The sequence below is a fragment of the Vombatus ursinus genome, unplaced genomic scaffold, assembly GCF_900497805.2.
Source record: "Vombatus ursinus unplaced genomic scaffold, bare-nosed wombat genome assembly UNPS02014159.1, whole genome shotgun sequence".
NCBI lineage: Eukaryota > Metazoa > Chordata > Mammalia > Diprotodontia > Vombatidae > Vombatus > Vombatus ursinus.
This window is the reverse complement of record NW_020953937.1, coordinates 1-26,826: the sequence shown is the minus strand read 5'-3', so window position 1 is coordinate 26,826 and position 26,826 is coordinate 1. Positions and strand designations below refer to the sequence as shown.

The 26,826-nt window shown below is 43.1% G+C and overlaps 1 protein-coding gene and 1 pseudogene across 2 annotated transcripts in view; one reads left to right on the top strand and one right to left on the bottom strand.

Annotated features, from left to right (window-relative positions):
- LOC114040932 (zinc finger protein 74-like) overlaps nucleotides 1-19,169 on the top strand; it is a 36,797-nt gene extending 17,628 nt beyond the window's left edge. Inside the window, exons 5-6 of one of the 2 annotated variants that reach the window (XR_003568856.1) lie at nucleotides 17,070-17,234; nucleotides 17,358-17,440. Coding sequence is in view for 1 of the 2 variants with exons in the window: in XM_027859173.1 (XP_027714974.1) it covers nucleotides 17,358-17,485; nucleotides 18,997-19,023 (155 nt within the window). In the remaining variant the exon portion in view is untranslated. Of the gene's footprint in view, nucleotides 1-17,069; nucleotides 17,235-17,357; nucleotides 17,486-18,996 lie in introns of those variants that run through there. The other variant, XM_027859173.1, reaches the window with a different exon arrangement.
- LOC114040938 lies at nucleotides 14,707-14,956 on the bottom strand (annotated as a pseudogene).
- Nucleotides 19,170-26,826: the final 7,657 nt, after the last annotated feature.

The window sequence follows — 26,826 nt, the reverse complement described above, 5'->3', positions numbered from 1 at the left end:
CAGAGAATCCACACTGGAGAAAAACCTTATGAATGTAATCAATGTGGAAAGGCTTTCAGAGGCAGCTCCAGTCTTGCTGAACATCAGAGAGTCCACACTGGAAAGAAACCTCATAAGTGTAATCAGTGTGAAAAGGCTTTCAAAGGCAGCTCTAGTCTTACTATACATCAGAGAATCCATACTGGAGAGAAACCTTATGAATGTCATCAATGCAGAAAGGCTTTTACACATAGGATTAGTCTTGTTAAACATCAGAGAATCCACAATGGGGAGAAACCTTATGAATGTAATCAGTGCGGAAAGACTTTTACACAGAAAATTCATCTTGCTAACCATCAGAGAATCCACACCGGAGAGAAACCTTATGAATGTAATCAATGTGGAAGCACTTTCAGAAGAAGCTCCAGTCTTGCTAAACATCAGAGAATCCACACTGGAGAGAAACCTTATGAATGTAATCAATGTGGAAAGACTTTTACACAGAAGGGAAGTCTTACTGTACATCAGAGAATTCACACTGGAGAGAAACCTTATGAATGTAATCAATGTGGAAAGGCTTTCAGATGGAGCTCCAGTCTTGCTTTACATAAACAAATCCACACTGGAGAAAAACCTTATGAATGTAATCAGTGTGGAAAATCTTTCCTACACAGAGCCAATCTTGCTTTACATAAAAGAATCCACACTGGAGGGAAACGTTATGAATGTAATCAATGTGGAAAGGCTTTCAGAGACAGCTCCACTCTTGCTAAACATCATGGAATTCACTGGAGGGAAACGTTATGAATGTAATCAATGCGGAGAGACTTTTACACAGAAAATTCATCTTGCTAACCATCAGAGAATCCACACTGGAGAGAATGCAATCCATGTGGTAAAGCCTTCAGGCTAAAGTCAGTCCTCCTTTCACATCAGAGAATTCACATAAGATATAAATCTTATTACTGACATGACTGAGGAAAGGTATTGAAATGGAGTATGGAGCTTCTTAGCAGGGAATTCTGGGTGCAAGCCATTTATGGCCTCGATGGGAGAAGGCCTTCAGCCAGAGATCATCTCTTATCCTCATCAGAGGATTCATACTAGGAGGAAACGTTATGAATATGCTCCATGGGGACATGCCTTTCTCTGGAACATGGAGGTCAGTGATAAAGGTTATATTTTGTGTCTGACTGTAACAGAATGATGAAATAATGGGAAATAATTCATGCCGTCCCACTAGCTTGCAAAACCAAAACAGGAGGAAATAGGCTCATAAACTGTAGGCATGAGTGAAAGAAGACATCTGGATGGTTCTCCAAAATAGAATGTCTTCAGAATAAGGAAATGAACTTGCATCAATATCATGTCAACTGGGGAGCAATGTTTGGTGAAGGGAAGAAATAAGAGGTATTTGATCGAGGGTATAAACACTGGGGAAATTTGGGGGGAATTTTGTGATCTCCTGCAGGCTACTGACATGCATGTATCGGCCTATGTTCAGGCTACTGCACGGGACAGTCAGGAAACTTCTCACTGACTTGAGATTGTTTTTGCCTCCTGGTTTTTGTGACCTGACAATCATGGTGATGAGGAAGGGCTTCCCTGGATGCCCGTGAGGCAGAGCAGAACCACCGTGTGGAGAAGCAGCCACTCCCAGGCAGGTAAGAGGTTCTGCGATTTCTATCTAACCAGCCTCCTACGGTTGCTGTTGCTCCGCCAGCCTGGCAGGGAAATGAGAGGAGCTACCAACCCTGTAAGAGGCGTCTGGGCTGATTGTCACATACAATCCGGGGACCTGGGCAGTCCGAGGGACCTTCCGGGATTCCTCTACAGGAGATGGTGTTGCGTCTTGCTAAATCTAAAGAGACTGTTTCCTGTGGCTTGATCAGCTAAAGGAAAAAGGGTGTAAAGGGAATGAAAACCTTTCTGTGGAACTTGCAAAGCCTTCAAAAAGACAGTCTCTCCCTCTGTTTTTCAATTCTGGTCAAGTTAGGTAGGAGACAAGACACCCAAGATGGCCATGAATCTTTTTTTTTCCCCCAGTCTGCAGAAATTTATGGTATCATATACTAAGTAAAGACTAAATTTATGACTTTAAGAAGGGAGGTGGAGATTCGGGGTGCAGTCAAGATGGCGGAGAGAAAGCAGTGACTTGCTTGAGCTCTCCCTCAAACCCCTCCAAATACCTATAAAAATGGCTCTAAACAAATTCTCAAGCAGCAGAACCCACAAAAAAACCCAGAGTAAAACGAATTTCCAGCCCAAGACAACCTGGATGGCTGATTGGAAAGGTATATCACGCCAGGCAGGGAGAGGAGCGCAGTTCAGCATGGGTGTGCAGGCCGCAGCGATCCTGCAGCAGGCGTCAGAGGACTGAATTGCGGGCAGCTGTGGCGGTTTCCAGACTTCTCAACTCACAAACGCCAAAGACAACTTAGAAGGTCAGTGGGAAAAGTCTGTGACTGTGGTGAGAGAAGAAGCTAGGTCTCAGCCACCCCCAGGGCAGCAGCTGACTCCTGAGCTTCCGGCCCACAGACTGAGGGGGAATCGAGTGGCTGATCAGAGGAAGATTGCAAGGATCTCTTTGCCAGTGCTGGGGCAGGAATCTCTTGCTTTGCCTGTGTTTGGATCTGGGTCACAGTTCTGAGGGGCAGTCCTGAGGCGAGGAGAAGTGCTGGTGTTGTGGAACTTGTGACGGTGGAGAGGAAACACCTTGCCCCTTATCATACCACCTTGGAAGAACTGAAAATGTACAGGTCCCTAGAAGTATCTCTGAAAACAGCTGTACAAATCCCCGAAGCTTGGGACAGTACATTCTCCACATTGGAAACAGACTCTTACCTTAACAAAGAGTTTAAAACTCAAGTAATTGGCTGCGATCATGAGCAAGCAGTGCAAAAAGAGTCAGACTATATTGTCTTACTTTGGTGACAAAGAAGATCAAAACATACAACCAGAAGAAGACAACAAAGTCAAAGCTCCTACATCCAAAGCCTCCAAGAAGAATATGAATCAGTCCCAGGAAGAGCTCAAAAGGGATTTTGAGAAGCAAGTAAGAGAAGTAGAGGAAAAATTGGGAAGAGAAATGAGAGTGATGCAAGAAAATCACGAAAAGCAAGTTAACAGCTTGGTAAAGGAGACCCCAAAAAATACTGAAGAAAATAACACCTTAAAAAATAGCCTAACCCAAATGGCAAAAGAGGTCCAAAAAGCCAATGAGGAGAAGAATGCCCTAAAAAGCAAAATTGGCCAAATGGAAAAGGAAGTCCAAAAGATTACTGAAGAAAATACTTCCTTAAAAATTAGAATAGAGCAATTGGAAGCTAGTGACTTTATGAGAAATCAAGACACTGTAAAACAAATCCAAAACAATGAAAAATTAGAAAACAATGTGAAATATCTCATTGGAAAAACAACTGACCTGGAAAATAGATCCAGGAGAGAGAATTTAAAAATTATTGGACTATCTGAAAGCCATGATCAAAAAAAGAGCCTAGACATCATCTTTCAAGAAATGATCAAGGAAAATTGCCCTGATATTTTAGAACCAGAGGGCAAAATAGAAATTGAAAGAATCCACCAATCTTCTCCTGAAAGAGATCCCCACAGGAAAACTCCTAGGAATATTGTAACCAAATTCCAGAGTTCCCAGGTCAAGGAGAAAATATTACAAGCAGCCAGAAAGAAACAATTCAAGTACTGTGGAAACACAATCAGGATAACACAAGATTTAGCAGCTTCTACATTAAGGGACTGCAGGGAATGGAATACAATATTCCGGAAGGCAAAGGAGATACAATTATAAGCAAGAATCACCTACCCAGCAAAACTAAGTATAATTCTTCAGGGGAGAAAAAGGTCATTCAGTGAATAGAGGACTTTCAAGCATTCTTGATGAAAAGACCAGAGCTGAATAGAAAATTTGACTTTCCAATACAAGACTCAAGTGGAACATGAAGAGATAAACAGCAAAGAGAAATCATAACAGATTTATTAAGGTTGAACTGTGTACATTCCTGCATGGAAAGATGATATTTGTAACTCATGAGACCTTTGTCAGTATTAGGGTAGTTGGAGGGTAAAAATTATATGTATGTATGTATGTATGTATGTATGTATGTATAGATGGAGAGATAGAGAGGGCACAGGGTGAGTTGAAGATGAAGGGGTCATATCTGGGGAATAAAATTAAGGGGTGAGAGAGGATTATACTAGGAGAAGGAGAAAGGGAAAGGTAGCATGGGGTAAATTATCTTACAAAAAAAACAGAAAAGAAAAGGCTCTTACAGTGGAGGGGGAACTGGGGAAGGTGAGAGGGGATGAGTGAATCTTATTCTCATAGAATTTGACTTAAGGAGGGAATAACATACACACTCAATTGGGTATGGAAATCTGTCTTACCCTACAGGAGAATAGGAGGGGAAGGGGACAAGAGAGCAGGGGGATGCTAGGGAGGAGGGCAGATTGGGAAAGGGGGTAATCAGAAGCAAATACTTCTGAGGAAGGACAGGGTCAAAAGAAAGAATACAATAAATGGAGGGGTGGGATAGGATTAAGGGAAACAGAGTTAGTTTCTCACAGCATGTCTACTATGGAATTGTTTTGCATAACTGCACATGTATAACCTGTATTGAATTGCTTGCCTTTTCAATGAGGGTGGGTGGGGAGGGAGGAAGGGAGAAAATTTGGAACCCAAAGTTTTAAAAACACATGTTTAAAAAAAAATGTTTTCACATTCAACTGGGCAATAAGAAATACAGGAAATGGGGTACAGAAATCTATCCTGCCCTACAGGAAAATAGAAGGGGAAGGGGATAAGAGAAGGGGAAAAGAAATAGAAGGGAAGGCAGCCTAGGGGAGGGGTATTCAGAATGCATGCCATCTTGGGGTGGGGGGAGGGGTGAGATGGGGTGAAAATTTGGAACCCAAAATCTTGTGGAAGTAAATGTTGAAAACTAAAAATAAGTAAATTTATTAATTAAAAAAAAAAGAAGGGAGGTAGAACCAAGATGGCTGAATAAGGTCAGAAACTCATCTGAACTCTCCCAAATCCCCCTCCAAACAACTTTAAATAATGCTTCAAATCAAATTCTGGAGTGGAAGAACCAACAAAAAATCAGGATGGAGTAATTTTCCAACCCAGTACAACTTAGGAGGCCACAGGAAAATTGATGGTGGTTGGGCCTGGAGAAGAGTGTGATACAGACCACTCCTCAGCAAGATAACAGCAACAATTTAGAGAGCTCTCTGCTCACAGACAATAAAGGGGTCAGACAGCTGCTCAGAAGGAGATTAAAGGGAGCCTTTTGTTGGCATTGGACACATTACCATCTTGTATTGCACATACACAATCCCAAGGTAAAGGTAAAGAGGGGAGGAGGGAATTTAGGACTCAAAAGTTTTTAAAAAAAGATTTAAAATATTGTTTTTGCATGTTATTGGAAAAAATAAAATATAAAATTTTTCACACACAAAAAATAAAGTATTGCCCTCAATATACAAACAAATTTGGAAACTTCAAAAGTGGCCGCTGGATTGGAAAACATCCATTTAAGTTCCAATCCTAAAGAAGGGCTATGGCAAAGAATGTTTAAATTACCAAACAATTGCATTCATTTCACAATCCAGCTAAGTTATGCTTAAGATTCTGCAAGCTAGACTTGCCTCAGCTTTAGTGTCTTATTTTCATCCTAATGTAACTTTTCTCCTTTCAATTCATCTTGGACTCTTCTGCATTTTGAGAGGTGCCCAGTTGACATTTCTGGGGTCAGAAGTCTGATTCATCATGGTGAGGGACTTCTTCCTGGCCATTGGAAGTGATCCAATTTGGTACCAGCTTAGACCCTTTGATGTCCAGCCTGCCATCTCCCCCTTGGGGGTCTGGTAAATGCCTCCCTGCCTGAATCCCAAGCTCTCGTCTCTTTCAGTTGAGTTCATTTCCTGGGAGGAAAAGAGGTTTGGATAACCAGGGGTACCAGAGCAGATAAAGGCCTGGCAAGGGTAACGTTGATCAATGACTAAGGCCCAAAGGGCTCAGGGATTTGTGGCCACAGGATGGAGACTTCTTTGTGGGCTCTGAAGGGCAGATGCCCTCTGCGTGGGGACCTGATGAAGGCCCCGCTGGTGGGGAGTGGTGAAAACCTCTATGTTGGGACTGATGAATCCCAGGTTTTACAGTTTAGTCAGGGTTAGGTACTAATTAAAGGCCTAGTTTTTAATTTAGGTAGTCCACATTACTTGGTGAAAAGACAAATTCCAGAATAAAGTAAGATCTTGGCCAAGTTCCCAAGGGGAACCAAACTTTTTAAGCTATCCCCCCAAGGGGACAGCAGCTGGCCATATGTCAATTTTATGGGCCCCAAACTTGCAAGCAGTTAACTAATTGGCAGAAATTGACCTAAAATGACCACCAGCACTGTTGGCCAATGTAGGGTTCTTTTGGTCAAGATAAATTACCTTAAGAAATGTCTTGATGACACAGTAGTCAGTGACTATAGTAATATATTATTTGATAAACCCAAAGACCCCAGCTTCTGGGATAAGAACTCACTCTTTGACAAAAACTGCTGGGAAAACTGGAAAAGAGTATGGCAGAAACCAGGCATAGATCAAAATCTCACACCATATAATAAAATAAAGTCAAAATGGGTTCATGATTTAGATATAAAGGCTGACACTGTAAGCAAACTGGGAGAGCAAGGAATAGTTTACCTATCAGATTTATGGAGAACAGAATTCATGAGCAAACAGGAGATACAGAACATTATTAAATGTAAAACGGATAATTTTTATTACATTAAATTGAAAAGTTTTTGCACAAACAAAGCCAATGCAACCAAGATTAGAAGGAAGGTAGAAAATAGGGAAAATTTTTACAACCAGTGTCTCTGATAAGGGTCTCATTTCTAAAATATATAGAGGACTGAGTCGAATTTATGTGAATACAAGTCATTCCCCAATTGATAAATGGTCAAAGGATATGAACAGACAGTTCTCACATGAAGAAATTAAAACCATCTATAGTCATATGAAAAAATGCTCTAAATCCCTATTGATTAGAGAAATGCAAATCAAAACAACTTTGAGGTACCACATCACACCTATCAGACTGGCCAACATGACAAAACAGGAAAATGATAAAAGTTGGAGAAGATGTGGGAAAATTGGAACACTAATGCATTGTTGGTGGAGTTGTGAAATGATCCAACCATTTTGGAGAGCAATTTGGAACTATGCCCAATGGGCTATAAAAATGTGCATATCCTTTGACATAGCAATACCACTTCTAGGACTGTATCCCAAAGAGATCATAAAAATAGAGAAAGGACTCATATGTACAAAAATATTCATAGCAGCTCTTTCTGTGGTGGTCAAGAGTTGGAAATTGAGGGGATGCCCATCAATTGGGGAATGGCTGAACAAGTTGTGGTATACGAATGTAACAGAATACTATTGTGCTATGAGAAATGATGAGTAAGCAGACTTCAGAAAAACCTGGAAAGACTTGTATGGTCTGATGCTGAGTGAAGTGAGCAGAACCAGGAGAATGTTGTACACAGTAACAACCACGATGTGCGATTGATATCTAATATTGATAAACTTAACCCTTCTCAGCAATACAAGGATCTAAGACATCTCCAAAGGCCTCATGATGGAAAATGCTATCCACGTCCAAAGAAAGAACTATGGAGTTGGAATGCAGATCGAAGCAGACTATTTGCTATTTTTTTTCTTCTGTTGTGTTTTGTTTCCTCTTTCTGGTGGTTCCTACTGTTGGTTCTAATTCTTACCTACAACATCATGAATGTGAAAATATGTTTAATAGGAATATATATGTATAGCCTAAAAAAGAAAGAAATGTCTTGATGAAGCCAATAAGATAATTAAATACCACAGAGGGGATGCTTTTAATTGGTTCCTGCACAAAAACCACCAAAGGAGAAGCCTCTTGTAACTTGGATTCCCTTAAGGAAACCTTAAATAGAATTAAAAATGGGGAAAGGGAGATGAAGGTGGAAGTTGTGATGTGAGGTAGCACCTGGCAGAATGGAGACAGGAAATCTGACTGGCATCAGATGGATCATCTTGGTCCTTCCAGGAAAAGGAGGGGTAGAGAAATGCACCATTTCTCCAGAGCTGGCCCTGGCCCTCCGGCATTTGGATAAGAAGGCTGGGATTCTGGATATGGATCTCTGCAGTCCCATCCTTCCCTGAATGTTAAAAGTACAAGACAAGGTGTGCACCAATGTGACAGTGGCTTGGAGCTTTTGTTTGTGGACCAAGAGCAAACCATCTCCCTCATGTCTGGGTTGTCTACTGGAGAAACCAGATGAGGCTGTGGTGTGGAGAGGCCCCAAGAACAATGGACTAGTAGACAAGATAGAAGCTCCCTCCTCACTGGCAGTACTACAGATCTCCAAGGAGCAGGACCACTGTCACAACACTGATAAAACAGTTTGTCTCTGGTGTGGCCTGGGGTGACCTGGACTCACTGTGGATCCACCACCAGGGACCTCTGATGAGCACATTTCTACTGTGGAAGCACTTTACCCTCATAAGCCCCTGGGAGCTATTTTGGTTACTCTGCAGGTGATATCTGTGGTGATGTCAGGAGAGAGCTCACCTTTTGCAAGAAGACTATGAGTGACTGGAATTGTGGAGAATGAGTGGTTTCGTCTGTTCACATTGTTTGGAGCGCACTAATTTTTTCTCTAAGGGAGGTGGCCAGACATGCCAAAGCAGCCAGTGTCATTTCAGCAGTTTCACTATTAAAATAGATTTCCTAAAGACCAGGTAGCTGTTGCCTCTGGGGCATTGGCTTTGTTTTTCCGTCACCCCTAGCAGCATGTGGAGCTCAGGCATGCTTCCACTCAGAGTGGGCTTATGTGGATCCACAGTGGTTAATGGTATTGAGTTTTTAGCTGCTTCTTAGAAGACAGGACCTTGGAGGGCATGCTGACTTTAGCCAAAATGTAGCTAACTGTAGAGACATCCCAACATAAGGACATTGGCATTTCCCTCTCTACCTCTGGTGCTAAGACGATTGAGGACACTATGGACATCTTTCCTTGGCTCCAGCTGCAGGGTTCTTACTACTAAGTTCTGTAGTTGGAACATTTCCCTTTTCAGATGTGTAAGTACCATCTGGCCATTAAGTCCATCTGATACCTTGAAAACATGTAGTCTGAAGGAATGTATCTCTAGCCCCACCATATCATAACCTTAATGTCACTTGATGACCTTATTGTTAAATGTGCCTTATGAATCTTTATAACTTTAAAGAAGCCCACAATTAAGGAAATTCCTCCTAAAAAAGGGGGGGGGGAAGGGCATAAGAGAAGATCTGTGCCCTCCACAATGATAGAACTGTACAGCTCAATTAAAACAGGAAATCAGAGATTTGTGTGCATGTCAGATCAAACCACCCAGCCCTACTAAAGTCTATCCACCCCTGCCTAAAGAGAATCCCTCCCCTCAGAATGAGATCAGGAAAAGACAAGGAGTTTCCAAAGGGCCTTGAAGACCTGGGCAGTTTGACAGGAGAATTCCAACTCACTTTATCTACTTGTCATCCCAGTCTCCCTGACATTTCTCAATTGATACAGCTTCTGGTGAGTCCTGGGGAGGCAGAACACTGGTATAGAAATGCTGATTGTAAATATCCCCTGGAAAATATTTGTCAGGCCTTGCCTAATAAGGACCCCCTTGACAAGGCAGAAAAAATTGGTCAAAGCCTTATGGGAGCCATTACTTTTTTTTTTTTTTTAACTCAAACACCAAAGAAAAAGAAACCTAAACTTAAACATTGAAACTTAAACACAAAGTGAGAAAAAAGGATGTCATGTGTACAGCAGAACATAAGAGGATTCAAAGTATATAGCAATAAATTTCGATTTCAAGAAAGCCTGTATAAGAAATATGACCCATTGTGTTGAGAGCTGTCCATCTTTTCTTTGCTTTCTTGTAACTTTTCTTTTGTTCTCTGCTGTGCATTTTTACTTTGTTCTTTTTCCCCCCCTTGGAAGCCATTCCTAAAGCATTACTTAAATCTCGAAACTGGATTAAGGCTAGCCACCAGAACTCTGGCGAGACAGTCTTTGACTTTTATAATCACTTTCTCCTTGTATTCAGAATTCAGGAAACAACAGTAAGAAGCCATGTATTAATCCATACTTTGCATAAGTCACATAGGAATATAATTTCTAATAGAAGGGCTCTATAATAGGCCTCAAACTCCAATGTAATGTTCATTACTAGTTTACCAGCTATGGAGCTCACATGCAGAACTGCAAGAATGCTGACAAAGATATCTCCATCCTGTTTTGCTCAAGTTCCATGACTAAACCAAGCATGGGAGGTGGCATGGTATGGAAAGTCTCCCTGGCACCATATGTTCTTGGGGCATATGTAAAGGTCCTGCCTAACCTAAGGAGAAGCCCATCCATCTTGTGACCACCTCGTCAGAGGAGATATTTCCTGCTTTGCCCAACCTGTGACCCTGCTGACATATTGCTTTGCTTATTTTAGCCTCTGTCATATGTCAACCAATGGAATTATTCTGTATTTGGTATAGCTGCTCAAGAATGTTTAGATACTTGGGGCAGCTAGGTGGCACAGTGGATAGAGTACTGACTCTGGAGTCAGGAGGACTTAAGTTCAAATCTGGCCTCAGACACATAACACTCACTAGTTGTGTGACTCAGGGCAAGTCACTTAACCCCAGTTGCCTCACCAAAAACAAAACAAAACAAACAAACAAACAAAAAAACCCAACCAACCAACCAAACAAACAAACAAACAAAAAAAGAATGTCTAGATACCTAGTCCTTAACAATTGGACCCTGGAAGGAGGAATATCTCAGATCGTGAGGAAGATCTTAGGTCCACTTCATTAGAGGAGACCATGGAACCTTTAATAAAATGCCAGAGCTCTTTGGGTCACATTGGCTCAGAGCTCTGCCTCAGTCTCTCTTATTGTAGGTTGGATTATTTTAATCCCCACAAATGTCTACGAATGTATTTATGAACCACAGAACTAGAAATATCCAATGATAAAAATGCAATGAAGGCCCTAAAATGGAGTTTATATGGACTGGGTTTAATCTTCGGGAAGCCTCAAATCTGGTTTGTTTCCCCCACCAGCCTTACTCTAGGAAGCCTTCAAAGATGGCGTGATTCTAGATTTCCATAGGTATAAAGTGTACCCAGGTCCTCTGTTTCAAGATAACAATGTGTATTGAGTATATTATAGGCATTATTTCAAGCTGCAGAAAATGTAGAAATTACACCAAGGAGTTGTAATTCAAACAATTTATAAAACTGTCACTACTGAGCCTTGACACTTCATGGTTTGGACTCTTTCTAAGAAGGCAACCTAAGCATGTGAAGAAAAAGACTCTCCCTTCTGCCATGCCTCCTCCATATATTTCAGTAAGTTCTTTTTATCCAAGGGACATAACCACTAGCCTCATGTTACTTCCCAATAGACTTAGACTTGCCATCCTGCCCCCCAGTTTCCTCACCTCATTAGAAGTTCAGAAGACTGCTAAACTTCTCTAGATGTCTCAGTTGTTTCATCTTCAACTCTGATGAATGTAAGGTTCCAATATTACCAGCTCTCCACCCCCACTTGCTTCTTCTGTATTAGTTTTTCCTTTCATGCCCCCTTTTTATGAGAAAATTGCTTTTTACCTTTTCCTACCCGATTTTGTTTTTTAGAATCATCCCTTCATACATAACCCCAACCTTTCTTTCTTCAGTAATCTTTTGGACTTCCTTTTCCATTTGGCCATTTTTGCTTTTTAGGGCATTCTTCTCCTCATTGGCTTTTTGGACCTCTTTTGCCATTTGGGTTAGGCTATTTTTTTCTTCAGTATTTTTTTGGGTCTCCTTTAGCAAACTGTTGACTTGTTTTTCATGATTTTCTTGCATCACTCTCATTTCTCTTCCCAGTTTTCCCTCTACTTCTCTTACTTGCTTCTCAAAATCCCTTTTGAGCTCTTCCAAGGCCTGGGACTGATTCATATTTTTCTTGGAGGCTTTGGATGTAGGAGCTTTGACTTTGTTGTCTTCTTCTGGTTGTATGTTTTGATCTTCTTTTTCGCCAAAGTAAGATAATGTAGTCTGATTCTTTTTGCAAGGTTTGCTCATGATCGCAGCCAATTACTTGAGTTTTAAACTCTTTGTTAAGGTAAGAGTCTGTTTCCAATGTGGAGAATGTACTGTCCCAAGCTTTGGGGGTTTGTACAGCTGTTTTCAGAGATACTTCTAGGGACCTGTAAATTTTCAGTTCTTCCAAGGTGCTATGATAAGGGGCGAGGTGTTTACTCCTTTCCTGGCCTGTGCTCTGGTCTATGAGTGACCACAAGCAGTCTTTTCTGTCTTGGAACTGTGAGGAGGATTTCCTCTCTGCCACCACTACAAGCTCCACCACACCAGCGCTCCTCCTCACCCCAGGATTGCCACCCAGAACTGTCACCCAGATCCAAGCATGGGCAAAGCAAGAGATTCCTTCCTTGGCACTGGCAAAGAGATCCCTGCAATCCCCCTCTAATCAGTCACCTGATTTCCCCTCAGTCTGTGGGGCAGAAGCTCAGGAAGCAGCCGCAGCCCTGGGGCTGTGCTTGGGATTTGTAGCTAGGATCTAGATTCTCTCTCTCACCGCAGAAACAGACTTTTCCCACTGATCTTCTAAGTTGTGTTCAGGGTTGAGAAGTCTGGAAACTGCCACGGCTGCCCGCGATTCAGTCCTCTGAGGCCTGCTCCAGGGTCACTGCGGCCTGCATGCCAACATTGAACTGTGCTCCTCTCCCAGCCCAGCGCAGTATACCTTTCTGATCAACCATCCAAGTTGTCTTGGGCTGGAAATTTGCTTCACTCTGTCTTTTTGTCGGTTCTGCTGCTTGAGAATTTGTTTAGAGCCATTTTTTTACAGGTATTTTGAGGAGTTTGGGGGAGAGTTCAAGCAAGTCACTGCTTTCACTCCGCCATCTTGGCTCCTATATCCCAACCTTTCTTTCAAACCACCATATTTCACTGCATAATTGTCACCACCACATAATCATTGCACCCTGGTTTTTTTTTTTTCAGTCCAAAAATTGGCTTATAATCTTTCATCTCATAATCATCTTGTGGTATAATCCTGTTCATCACACAGCTTAAAAGGTAAACAGAGCAGCAATGCATTCACCAGTGGCATATGAATATGCGTTTATCTCTCGCACATTGCAAGCCTAGAATTCTCAGCAAACTTGCATTATCAGTATATTTCTGAAAGCCAACTTGTGTGGTTCGTTTAGAGTGCTGCAGTACTAATGGTATCGTCATTCAATCCAATGAAGAGCCATAGGCACAAGGCAAGTGTGTCATCAGGTGAAGCTGCCATGAGTAAATCATGTGATGTGGCAAGACTTGCATCTTCCCACACTAGCTAAACTGTATAATTCATTGGCCAGCACTACATTAACATGCAAAGTATTTCTTTCTGATTATGGGCAAATATCATGCACCAAAGACAATTTAGTAATAAATGGTTTTTATGTTATACCAACACAATTAAAAAAAACCTTCACATAATGGTCATGCCCCATTTTTTTTTTTTTTGCAAAAAAAATTGGCATAAAATCTCTGATGATTATGTGGTGAAATACAGTGCTGTAGTAATGATGACTGTTCTAAGAATGCTGATAACATTTTCATATGTCATAAGTAAACAATTAGACCTTAATGAGTGCCTTATAATTAATCTTTAATGTTTTCCTTATGTTTCTTCTGGGTCTTTCATACTGAATTTTCTATTAAGTTCTGGTCTTTTCCTTACAATTACCTAAAAGTCTTTCAGTTTGTCAAATGCATATATTTCTTTCACTCAAGATTATACTCAACTTGGCTGGGTAACTTATTCTTGGTTGCAACCCCAGCTCCTTTGCTCTTCAAAATATAATGTTCCAAGACTCATGGTCTTTTAGCGTAGAAGCTGCCAGGTCTTGTGAAATACTGACTTTGTCCACAGTACTTAAGCTTTTTTTCTTGTTGCTTGCAGTATAATCTCCTTAACCTGGAAATTTTGAAACGTAGCTATGACATTCCTGTAAGTTTTCTTCCTGGGATCTCTTTCAGGTGGTGAATGGCAGAGTTTTTTCTATTTTTTTTTTTATTTCTAAGTGTCTTATTTTAATTTTAGAAATAAATACACTTAAGAAAAAAATAGAATTTGAAAATTCAGGTCTTCCTGGCTCCAATGCACTCTGCCACAAAAAAGTACTCTTATTCTAGTCATCCAGCAAGCAACCTTAGGGTTATATTTAATTATTTAGTTGCCTGTCTTTTTAATAATCAGAAATACAACTAGGAAAGGAAATGACTGATCCTGGGAGATTGTAATTACCTTCTTAACCAGATGCTTACAAGCAAAAGCTGGATAACCATTTATGTGTTAGAGGGAATTGTTGTTCAGCTGTCAATTAAAAGGACCCCTGAAGACCTTCCAGGTCTGACAGGGAGAAAAATCAAAGGTATAAATAACTTGAAACAGAACTAGAAGTGGACATTCATTTGTTTCTATTGCATTAAACACTTAGGGATAGATATGACTTAGTGCCTTTTTTTGTATTTCCACATAATTTGTTGATGGGTTAATAAGTTTACGCTAAATTTAAATAACTGAGGATAACCTTTTTAAATTATATATGCAAATAGGCATAGCATGTACAACAGGATCCATCTTTAGGTTGTCCAGAGTCCAGTAAAATGGTAGTCACTGATGGTCAGTGTAATCACTGATGCGAGATCCATCAATATAACTTGGTGCAACTTGATGAAGCTTATGTCTTTCACATACTGCTGGAAAACACTGGCGGCACTTGTTCAGGCTGTACTTGTGGATCAGGCCATGCTGGTTTGAACAGATGAGGCACGACCAACACCCCTGGCCGAATTTTCGAGGGTGGCTTCAGTAGAGCTGCTGGTGACCCATGGCGCCACTAGTAAAGACATGAGACAAAAAAAAAAAAAAAAAAAAAGCGAGTTTTTTCTATTTCTACTTTACCCTCTTGTTCTAGAACTTCAGGCCAATTTTCCTTAATGATTTCTTGTGATATTGTGTCCAGATTCTGTTTTTGATCATAACTTTCAGGTAGTCCACAATTTTTTTATTGTCTCTCCTTGATCTGTTCTCCAGATCAGTTGTTTTTCTAATGAGATGTTTCATATTCTCTTCTTTTTTTTTCTAGTTTTGTTATTTCTTGGTGTCTTATAATATCATTTGATTCTACTTGCTCAATTCTGGCTTTCAAGGAATTATTTTCTTTCTTAAGATTTTGTGTCTCTTTTTCCAGTTGGTTAACTTTCTTTCCATAATTTTTTTAAATTACTTTTATTTTTTTTCTAATTTTTCCTAGTTCTGTCATATTTGATTTTTGAATTCCTTTTTATTTTCTTCCTTTAGATTTTGCATCTCTTTTTCTAATTGGTTCCTTTTATTTTTATAGTTTTATTGAATTGCTTTTTTCCCCACTAATTTTTCCTTTTTTTCTTTTATTTGATTTTTTGAATTTCCTGTCAAGTTTTTCCAAGATTTCTTTTTGGGCTTGTGACAATTTGACATTACTCTTTACGAATGAAGTGGCTTTTTTTTTTAACCTCACTATTTTCCTCTGAATATGCAACAAGATCTTCTTTTACACCAAAGAAGCTATCAATGGTCAGGTTCTTTTTCCTTTGCTCACTCATTTTTATTGTATACAAAATACAGAATAATTCCTTTGGCTGACATATGACACATAGGCTAAAATAAGCAAAGCAATATATCAGCAGGGTCACAGGTTGGGCAAAGCAGGAAATATCTCCTCTGACGAGGTGGTCACAAAATGGATGGGCTTCTCCTTAGGTTAGGCAGGACCTTTACATATGCCCCAAGAACATATGGGGCCAGGGAGACTTTCCATACCATGCCACCTCCCATGCTTGGTTTAGTCATGGAACTTGAGCAAAACGGGATGGAGATATCCTTGTCAGCATTCTTGTGGTTCTGCATGTGAGCTCCATAGCTGGTAAACAAGTAGCAAACGTTATATTAGAGTTTGAAGCCTATTATAGAGCCCTTCTGTTAGAAACTATATTCCTATGTGACTTATGCAAAGCATGGATTAATACATGGCTTATTCTTGCCCAAATATGGAAAAGAGTCATGGCAAAATACAGAATTTCATTGTTTGAGAGATCTTGCTCTCGAGAGCCAAAAATGGCATACTAGTGGGGTGAAGCATGGGGCATCTCCACTGACTAAGTGGTCAGAAGATGGTCACCTGCTCATGCTGGAAAAGAAAGAGTGGTTCAGAGGCATAAAAATAAGTTGGGGAATTTTCGATGTAGTTGTGTCACCTCCACCACACTGGGCTTGGTCACCATGACAAGGAAAAACAAGAGCTGAGGGTCTGTTGTTGTTCAGTCATTTCAGTAATGTTCAGCTGTTAGCAAACCCATTAGGGCTTTTCTTGGCAAAGATACTGGAGTAGTTTGCCATTTCCTTCTCCAGTTCATTTTACAGATGAGGAAACTGAGGCAAAAAGGTAAAGTGACTAGAGACCATATCTGAACTCGTAAAGATGAGTCTTCCTGATTCCAAGCCCAGTGCCCTATCCACTACACCACCTCGTTTGCCCTTTCCCATCATAGTTTCTCTTATTACTAAGTAATTAATTATGTAATTAAGGACTATATGCTGTTGACAGATCAAAGCAATCCTAAAGCAAAGGCATAAGCTGTTTTGGATATGACACATACCCAGAGTGACCTCAAGCCCCTAATATAATAACAGATAAGGCTCCTTCACTTTGCTGGGAACTGTCTAATACCACTCGGTGCAGTCCAGATTCTGACAAATATCTTTCTAGAGTCCTCTTCATGTTTCATTTAGATAAGACTTTATTTCAGTCATTCAGGAAGCTAACTAGATCTTTTCTTTAACTTTATTCTCATTTATTAAATGTTTTTCCCCAGAATGCCAGACTTTTCTTTAGAATATGTCAGTTAGATCAGTTCTGATAAGGAAGAAATTTCACATCACCCTCTATCTTTCTCCTCCACAGATGTACCTCACAAATAGAACACAAACTTTCTCCCTGATTCCCTCAGGAGACACATTCCATTTCTCAGACACAGCTTTATTCCAAATGATGATATAAAATGCTTTTCTCCAAATTCCATCGGGTTCTTACTGCGGCTTCAAGAGTTGACTGTGACACCCATAAAGGGTATGACCTTTGGGCAAATCCCTTCTCTGGGCTTCAAGTTTCCTCCTGTACATTGATGGGGATTGGACTATTGAACTCTGAAGTGTCTTTCAGCTCCCTGTCCTGTGACTTTTGGTGATTTAGGAGACAATGACATTCAAGGATGTGGCTGTGGACTTCACCCAGGAGGAGTGGGGGCCTCTTGGACCCTCCTCAGAAGGAGTTGTACAAGGAGGTCATGCTGGAGAATGCCCAGAACCTGCTCTCTCTGGGTAAGGACGCTTCCCCTGGCCACTCTGAGTCTGCAATTGGAGGGAACATCTTCATTCCCTAGTGTGCAGGGTTTGGAGCATCTATTGATTATTAGAGAGAGAAAAGTACTGGTCTGCTGTGTCCAAGAGACAGACCCCTCCTGCTCCCTGGTTTTCCTCTAGGAAGTCTTTGCATTCTGTGATAGGGACCTGAGGGTTTTCTTTGTTACTCCTGAAGCTGTCGCTTTCCATTCCCTGGTAGCATCAGGTCAGAGATCCAGTCAGTGTGGAAGCATCTCAGATGTGGATCTGACCTCAGAGGTTAAAAGTCTCACCTCTACCTGGGCGTGAATTCTGCTGCCAAATCTCTGAGTTGCTCAGGTGGCTTTTCCCTGCGGCCCCTTCCTCTTCGGGACGGGCCAAGGATTTGGCATCTTCTTCTTTTGAACAAGGCAGACGGTGGTAGCTCACAGCTCTTCAATGTGTCTGGTGTAGCAGGTTTGTCCTTCATCTTCCTTCCTGTTACCCCAAACTTCCAGCACAGATGGTGGGAAAGGAAGGGAAGGGAATGAGCATCCATATTCACCTGCTGTTTGCTATGGGCTCTGCCAAGGGCTTTCTTTACAATATTATGTCACTTCATCCTCATCATAACCTTCCAGGTTAGGTGATATTATTCCCCCCATTTTAGAGTTGGGAAACTGAGGCAAACAGAGAGTAAGTGACTAGTCCAGGGGCACACAGGTACTAACTATCTGAGGCCAGATTTAACCTCAGGCAATCCTGACTCCAGGCCCAGGGCTCTCTCCACTGCACCATCAGCTGCCTCTGATTTCTAGACAATGGAAACTATGCATTGAGTCCATCCTTCTATGAAGAAGGTGCACCAAGACCAAATTCTCTGGCACCAGGCTGGTTCCAAGATCTTCTCCCCTACCTCTCCCCAGAAATTCCAAAAATTAATGCCATGGAAACTATCCTTCAGAAATCGTGGGAACCACCCTGGCGTCCTTGCTTGCATGCCCCTGTGAATGGTAGGGAGAAGGGACTGGCTGAGAAAGTTTGGACCAAGTAAGGTTTGTTGAGTTTGGCAACAGGAGCCTCTCCCCCAAAGAGGGAAACATTCCCCGAATGAACAGCACACAAGGTTTATATAGGGTTCAGGGAGAGAGGAGCCAGGTAGGGGAAGAGGGCAAAGGGTGATTCATCAAGGTCCCTGGAGCTGGGGCTTGAGTTTGATCTGGCACAATTACCCTCTTACCCAGTTTTGGGGTGCAGAGTTTCTGCCAGAATGGAGCATAACAGGATGGGGGGTCGAGGGTTTGGCTGTTTCTCAGAACAGGTTGTACAACACATCCTATTTTGGATTATTTGCATTACAAGCAGTAATGGGTCAGTAGAGACTCCTATGTGTGACCAGAATGGAGTGATCCTCAAAATGGAACAGCTCTGTGTCCATACTCCTTTCCCTATAGAGAATTAAATTACAAATTTCTCTCCATGCTCATCCCTACCTGATTCCCCACTTCCAGGACTTCCAGTTCCTAGAGAAGATGTGATCTCTTATTTTGAGCAAAGGGAAGCACCATGGATACTGGAGCAAGAAGGCCTGAGGAGCCGCTGTCCAGGTGAGTGAGGTGAAAGCAGGTCTATGAGAGCTGTGATTACAAGAGGCTGCTCTGTGTTGTGGTGAAGCAAGGGCTAAATTTGGGGGCTAGAAAACCTGCCTTGGAATCCTTTTTCAGATTTTTTTTAGCAGTGGCTTCCTAGGTCAGTGGCTGAACCATGGAGCCTCAGTTTCCCTATCTGTAAAATGAGGCGGTTGAACTCCATGCTCTTCTAGGGATAAATCTATGATCCTATAAGAAGTCATTATTTGGAATTTAGGGGCCTGGAATTCTCTCAGAAGTGCAAAAAGGGCTTAGATTATCCAATATGAGCTCTTTCTTAAACCTTCAAGTTAGCAAATTTTTAAGCACCCTGCTCCATGCTACTCCCTGTGCTAAGCCCTGGGAACATAAAGAGATGCAAGGGTCATCCCTGGCTGTAGTGGAGCTCCCATTATGGTGGAGCAGACATCACTCCAACAACTCTGTAGAAACACATTCTAGACAGGATAAATTGGAGCTGATCAAGAAAGGGAAGGCTCTGAAGTGAAGGAGGACTGGGAAAGGCTTATTGTGGAAGGTGGGCTCTAACTGGAGCTTCAGGGAAGCCAGGATGAGTATTCTAGGCAAAAGGGATAGTGAGAAAAACCCACGGAGTCAGGAGGTGGAGTATGCTGTCCACAGAACAGAAAGGAGGCCCATACCACTGTATTATAGCATATATAGGGGGGTAGTAGGGTAAAAGAAGACTGGAAGAGTAGGAGGGGGAGGTGATGAAGAGATTGAGCAGCTCTAGGGAGGATTTTGTATTTGACCCTTTTGCTACAGAGCCATTAGAGGTTGTTAAGTAGGTGTTGATGTGTTCAGGTGAGAGCTTTAGGGAGATGAACTTGACAACTGGGTTGAGGATTGAGTGGACTGGGGGGAGATGAGGCAGCCAGACCAACCTGCAGGCTCTTCAATACCTAAGGTGTGAGGTAATTGGGACCTGAATCAAGAGAGTGACAGTGCTGGGAGAGAAGGGGGTGTATGGGAGAGATTCACACAAATGGAATCATGGGACTTTGCTGCAGATTGAATATGGGAGTCAGGAGGGTGAATGTGTGAGAGTCGATGAGGAGTGCATGACACTTCATCTCTGAGCCTGGATTATTGGAGGATTCTTTGGATAGCAATAGGAAAGTAGGCAGATGGGAGGGTTGGGGCAAAGAGAATGAGTTTCACTTTGGATGCGGTAGAAGGAGAATCAGGAGAGAGTAGTGTCACTAAAGCTTAGAGAGGAGAGTATCAAGAAAAGGGGTGATCGGCAGTGTCAAAGCCTTCAGAGAAGTCATGAAGAATGAGGATGAAAAAATGGCATTGAATTTAGCAATTTCAAGATTGTTGGTAATTTTGGAGAAAGAAGTTTCAGTTGAACAATGACGTTGGGAGCCAGACTGCAGAGAGTTCCAAAGAAAGCCACGGAAAGGAGTTGGAGACACCAGTTAACAACTCAATTGCAAATTTGGTTAGAGCAATGTTTACTTCTGTAATTCAAGTGAATTGCTAGCATTTAACCATAACCGTAAATGTGTGGAATACTTGTAATTGTGTATTTGTGTTTTGGGTATTTATGTTGTTATATTCCCTCATAGTGTATTTGTATATTGTGTATCCTTGTTAGTTAAGTGGTTTTATTATCTTTCAGTGTACCCTTTAAAATGGGACAGATGTGTTGTAAAGGCATGGGGGAAGATACAGCAGTTCCTATTAGCAAACCACCAGAACAAACATATGCCTTTGAAATGCATAAGAAACATGGCCTTGACTGTCCCTCATATTGCCAGGATTGGGTTGATTTAACTAATGATGACCCTAAACTTTGCTGGCCTGGTTGGGGCAGCTTTGATAAGATCAGATTAAAGTATTTAAGGCAGAAATTGATGAATGAGGAAACTCAGCATCTTGAGTGGGCCAGCTATAATAAATGGTACTCAGAGGCAAAGGAAAGAGCATAGGTCTGAATTAGAAGCAATGAAAGAATGGATTAAATCATTTGAAAATTTCTTTAACAACCCCCAAACTACCCAACTACCTAAAATGTACCCACATTTACCAAAAAACTCCATCAGCTCCCCAGCTTCCATGTTCCTTTTCAAAAAGCAAGCCAAAGTTCTCCCAGGAGTCATCTCAGGTCCCCGGAGGACATAGTTCCAGAATATTCGAAGGGAGGGGTTCAGCACAAATATAAGACTATTATCATGGAAAACTAATTTTCCCCAGAGAATTTCCTTTTAAATCTCCTAGTATTTATATGATAACTCCCAACGGAAAATTTAATTGTAATACAAGGTTATGTCTTTTAATCACTGATTTCCACCCTGATACATGGAATCCAGCTTGCTCAGTCTCAACAATCTTGATGGATCTGCTCAGCTTTATGGTGGAAAAGCGCCCCACATTGGGCAGCATGGAAACTTCAGACTACATAAACATGCAACTTAACACATAGAGTTTGGCATTTAACTTAAAAGACAAAGTATTTTGTGAATTGTTTCCTGAAGTGGTAGAGGAGATAAAACAAAAGCAGAAAGCACAAGATGAACTCAGTAGCCGACCACAACCCCTCCCATTGTCAAACGTGGTCCTTGATGGGGACTCTCACCACAGTCAGAATGGGCTTCAGCTTCTACATGGGCATGGGCTGATGTCTGGTCCCAATCATGAGGGCCTGCAGCAGGCCCATCAAAACCACTGGACTCTTGGGAGGTGCTCTGGCCAACCTGTTTGTCATAGTCGGCTTTGCCGATTTTGCCTACACAGTCAAGTAAGTCCTGCAAACCATGGCCCAGGAATGAGCTGCAGGCCGGGATTCCAAGACCTTGGTTGGATCGAAGCGAGTGAGACTCTGGTCATCTGAGTGTGACCCTGGGACAGATGACAGCTAAGCTGGGTCTGGTCCTGCTGGGCTCCTGGGGTTTAGTTTTGGAAACCTTGACAAAACACAGACAAAGCCAGACCCCAGGGCCGGTGCAGCTGGAATCCAGGAAATATGTGAGAGTCTTGAATTCCTGTCATCTTAACCTCCCTGTGTGTCTGTCGCTGTACAGCAGCTCAGCTCCATGGATGAGAAGCCAGCGCTCTTAACGCTCGATCTCTTAGCACAGGCTTCTATTCAGTTTGTTGGACCTGTTTGAAGTAAACACGTTTTTTCATTTTACATAATTCGGTCGTTCAAAAAAACCTGAAACTCAATGACTAGCCCTTGTTGTACGTACTGTTATTAGTTTAGGTGAAGGACTCTGATTTGGAATGAGGTGGAAGTGGCCAGTATCAGACTTGGGAGGGTGGTCTGGGGGGCTCACTGGATTGCCCTGCAGGAGCCTGACCACTCCCCATTTCATGACTGAGCTTCAGTGACAAACTTTTAGACTAATCCAAGGCCAACATCGATTTATCTCAGCATTTTTATTGTATTTATGTTCACTTAGAATGACAAAAGAAATGACTTTTAGGAAAGGGTCTTTTCCTTCTATACCAGCCTACCCCCTCTCAAAAACATGAAATTAAGGTTCTGTTTTGCAAGATATCATTGTTTACTTAAATAAATCTGCAGAGAAACTGGAAAAAAAAATAATTAGAGCCCACATAGACAGCAATTGGTACTAATGGCCCATGTGGGGATGGTTATCTGCTCTCTGGGAGGTAACTGTCAAGTTTGACATATCTGTGGCTCCCACCCTCCACTGGATGTTGTTTATTTCCCCTTAGCCCACAGCTGTTCACCCTTCACCCATAGTTGTGTAGTTGTATGTGCTTGTATATCTCTACACTTAGAGGGCAGGTTAAGCCCATGGAAGCCATTGACTGGAGTGTAGGAGGAGCCACAGTGAGTTCCTGGTTGAACTCTTGGAAAGAAGCCGGGTCCAATATGAGAGTCCCTGGAGGGTCTCTCCCACTCTAAGATGGAGGCTAAGGGAGGCTAGGAGTAGCAGAAGTTGGACCCTCTCCATCTGTGCTCTTTGGCATCTTGGCCTCAGACCATCCTCCCTTCAGACCCGTCTAAGTCCTCTTCCCAAGCCTCTGGCCCTCCAAAGGGTAGAGTGGTATGGTGAAAAGGACTGGCCTTTATAGGCAGAGAAGTTGTTTGGTTCCCAGCTGGGCTGCTTCTGCTGTGTGTCCTCAGGCAAGCCTCTAAGCCTCTCTTGGCCTCTGCTTTCTCACGTGTGACATGGTGGAGATGGAGCTAGATGGACTTTGAGGGCCTTCCCACCTCTAAGTACGTGATCCTAGGAGTCTCCCAATGGCCCTCTGCCTGCTCACCTTGGGGAGACAAGATCATCCTTTCCCGTCGAGTCACGGGGAAGCCACCTAACATCTGGCATGGGGAGGGCACTTCTCGATTCCCCTGGGCATGACAAGCTTCCTAGGGTCTGTCACTTTCTCTTGCCACGTGTAGCTTCCTTCACTGGCCTGCAATTCTTTGGCATCCTTCAGCTGTTTGTTTATACACAGAGTTACAACCTGTTCAGCCCCACCAGTCAGTCGATCAATAAGCGTTTATTAAGCACCTGCTAATAGCTCTCCAGGCACTGTGCTAAGCACTAGAGATAGCAAGGAAGACAAAGACAGTCTGTGTCCTCAGGGAGCTTCCGGTCTGATGGGGAACAAAACATGTGGACAGCTTTGTACAAAGGTTCGTGCAGAATAGACGGGTGATACTTATGGGAGGTGAAATTTTAGGGGGAAGAGGGCAGGCAGAGCCTTCCTGGGGAAGATGGGATCTTAGCTGAGACTTGAAGGGAGACAGGAGGCAGAGGTGGGAAGGAAAGCATTCTGGGCATTGGGACAGCTGAAGAAAATGCCTGCAGCTGGGGAAGAGCCAGGAAGCCTGGAAAGGTAGGGAGCCAGGTCATGGAGGTAATACAGAACCACAGGAGCCGATGGAGTAGGGGAGTGATACGGTCAGACAGGCACTTGAGGAAAATCATTTTGGTGGTGAATGGAGGATGGAATGAAGTAGGGAGAGACTTGAGGCAGACAGACCACCCCCCAGCAGTACCTATGGCAGGGGTGAGGTGATGAAGGCCCACATCAGGATGGGGGGCAACAGCAGAAGTTAAAAGCGGGTATATTCAAGAGATGTTGCCGAGGTGAAATCATCAGGCCTTAGTAACAGCTTAGATATGGCAGATGATAGACGGAGAGAGGAGTCCAGGTGACTCCTAGGTTGTGAGCCTGAGGGACTGGGAGGATGGTGATACCTCAACAGTAATAGGAAAGGTGTGTGTGTGGGGGAAGGGTTAGGAGGAAGGATAATGAGTTCAGTTTTGAGTTCATTGAATTTAAGGCATCCGCAGGACATCTGGTTCAAGATGTGTAATAGGCAGTTGTAGAGGCAAGACCAGAGAATGGGAGAGGGGTCAGGGCAGGATACATAAACTTGAGGATCATCAGCATAGAAGGAGAAGAGAACAGGACAGAGCCTTTCAGCACCCACCCTGCTAGTAGGCATGCCCTGGATGAAGATTCAGCAAAGGAAACTGAGAAACTGAGATAGGAAGGAGGAAAAACAGGAGAGAGAGTGGCATCCCAAAAACCTAGGGAGAAGAGAGTCTCAAGGAAGAGAAGGTGATCGACAGTGTCCAAGGCTGCAGAGAGGTCAAGGAAAAGGAAGACTGAGAAGAGGCCCCCACTTACTGTGTGCCAGATGTTGTTCGAAGTGCAAGGCTACAAATACAAGCAAAAAGACACCATCTGGCCTCAGGAGGGAGAGAGATGTGGGGCTTTAGGGAAGGAGTGCTGAAGGCAGTGGGCGCTCTGGGCATGGCTTTGTCAGGAGCAGAGCCTGGAGGGGGGGGCCACCCCTGCTCCCTTGAGCCTGGGAGAGGACCCCCTCCCCCACCCTCATCTAGAGCCTGTCTACTCCATCTCCTCCCCCATCAGACAGTTGAGGAAACTGAGGTACAGGGACTTGCCCAAGGACTGGAACTCAGAGGCTTTTCTAATTAAAGAAGGTGGGAGATGGCACTGGAGAGACCACAAGGGCGCTGGCCAAGAGCTCCTGGCTGCCTTCATTCAGAGGGCCATCTTTGCTCATTATTCCCTGTGCAATGTTGCCACCCTGTGGCCATCGGCTGCATCGCACCCTCACGAACTTCACAGTGTCCTAGCCCTCCATGGGATTGTCAGGGAGGGGAGGACCCTGCTGGGGCGCCACGCTGAGCCCCGTTGCTGGCTGACACATATGTCTCAGTGACCCCATCACACACAGGGCCAACAGGCCCCGGGCAGCGGAGAGCCCTGGCTCATCGCTGGGCTTTGGGGAAGGGCAGTGGGGTTGGGGGATCACCGTGCCCCTCTGACACTCTGGTTCATCAGAAATTGCTCCAGGCCTTTATCTGTGCTCTCTTTCTGTCCCTGTGGCCATGTGACTCTAACCCTCCGACTCTTTCTCTGGAGATCGCGAGAATGAGGGTGGAATTGTCATATTCGGTTGTAGTTTCAGCAGTGTGGTTTATGGACATCTCCCTTTCACCCAAACCACCTCCATCTCTGTCTTCCTGCAGACCCTTATCACCATCACTCCTCTCATTGATGCTTCCTCTTCCTAGGCCTGGACCCTCTGAGGGAAGAGGGGGAGGGGTTGGGGGAGTAGCCCTTCCAGGTGAACTGTGACCCTGTAATCCCCCAGGAGAGAAAAAAAGAGTTGTGTTTGAGCCCTTCAGGGGACTGGGTTAGAATGTGCTTTCTTCTCCGCCTTCAGAGGCACCCTGAATTCTCTCTAGTTTTATGAGATGATTGAGTATCTCCCCAGGTGCTGTGGAGACCATGAGGGAGAGCATATGGAACTCTAGAGTGTGGATCACAGCTGGCTCCCTTCTCAGAGAAGCTAGCTCCCAGGAGTTGTGGGCCCCTCTCTATGGGACCTGGCCAAAGGTCAGGCTCTGTTTCTAAACATTCCCATCTCATATTTAGTGTCTTTAATAAACTGACTGGAAACAAAATGTATTTGAAAAGAAAAAATGGGTATATGTATTCATCTGTGTGTGTTCATTGAGCCCAAGGGTGCCTCTGAGGACAATTTACAAGGGAGACCTTGGGCCTCTAGGTTCCTGGCCACTCCCCAACCTGGCCAGAAATGTGATAGATGATTTATTCCTTCATTTGTCCCTTCAGTTGTTGTTATTTAGTTGTTTCAGTTGTATCTTACTCTTCATGACCCCATTTGGGGTTTGCTTGGCAAAGGTACTGGAGTGGCTTACTATCTCATTCTCCAGCTCATTTTACAGATGAGGAAACTGAGGCAAGCAGCGTTAAGTTGACTTGCTCAGGGTCACACAGCTAGTAATTGTCTAAGGTCAGATTTGAACTCAGGAAGATAGGTTTTCCTGATTATGGGCCTAGCACTCTCTATCCTCTGCTCTACTAGCTGCCCAATCTGTCTGAGCAAGCATTTCTTATCATTCCTTGAAAGTTTTGCCTTAAAATTTGAGGCCAAAATGTCTGTTGTAGCCCTCTAGGTTTGAACACTATTTGGGATAGGGGATGGGCCCTGATTTCATTGGCATTGGGAGCTTTCCGTGAGGAAATTCACTCTACCAGTGCAGATTGATGTGTTTCTCTTAGCGAGATAAAAGTCTTCCCTGACAGAGTCGTCACCTTACTGGCTGCTTCCCCACTGTCTGTAAACACATCTGTGTCTCTCCCACCTTCAAAAAACCTACCCTTTACCTCTTCTGCCCTTTGTAGCTAAATGCCTGGGAAAGACTGTCT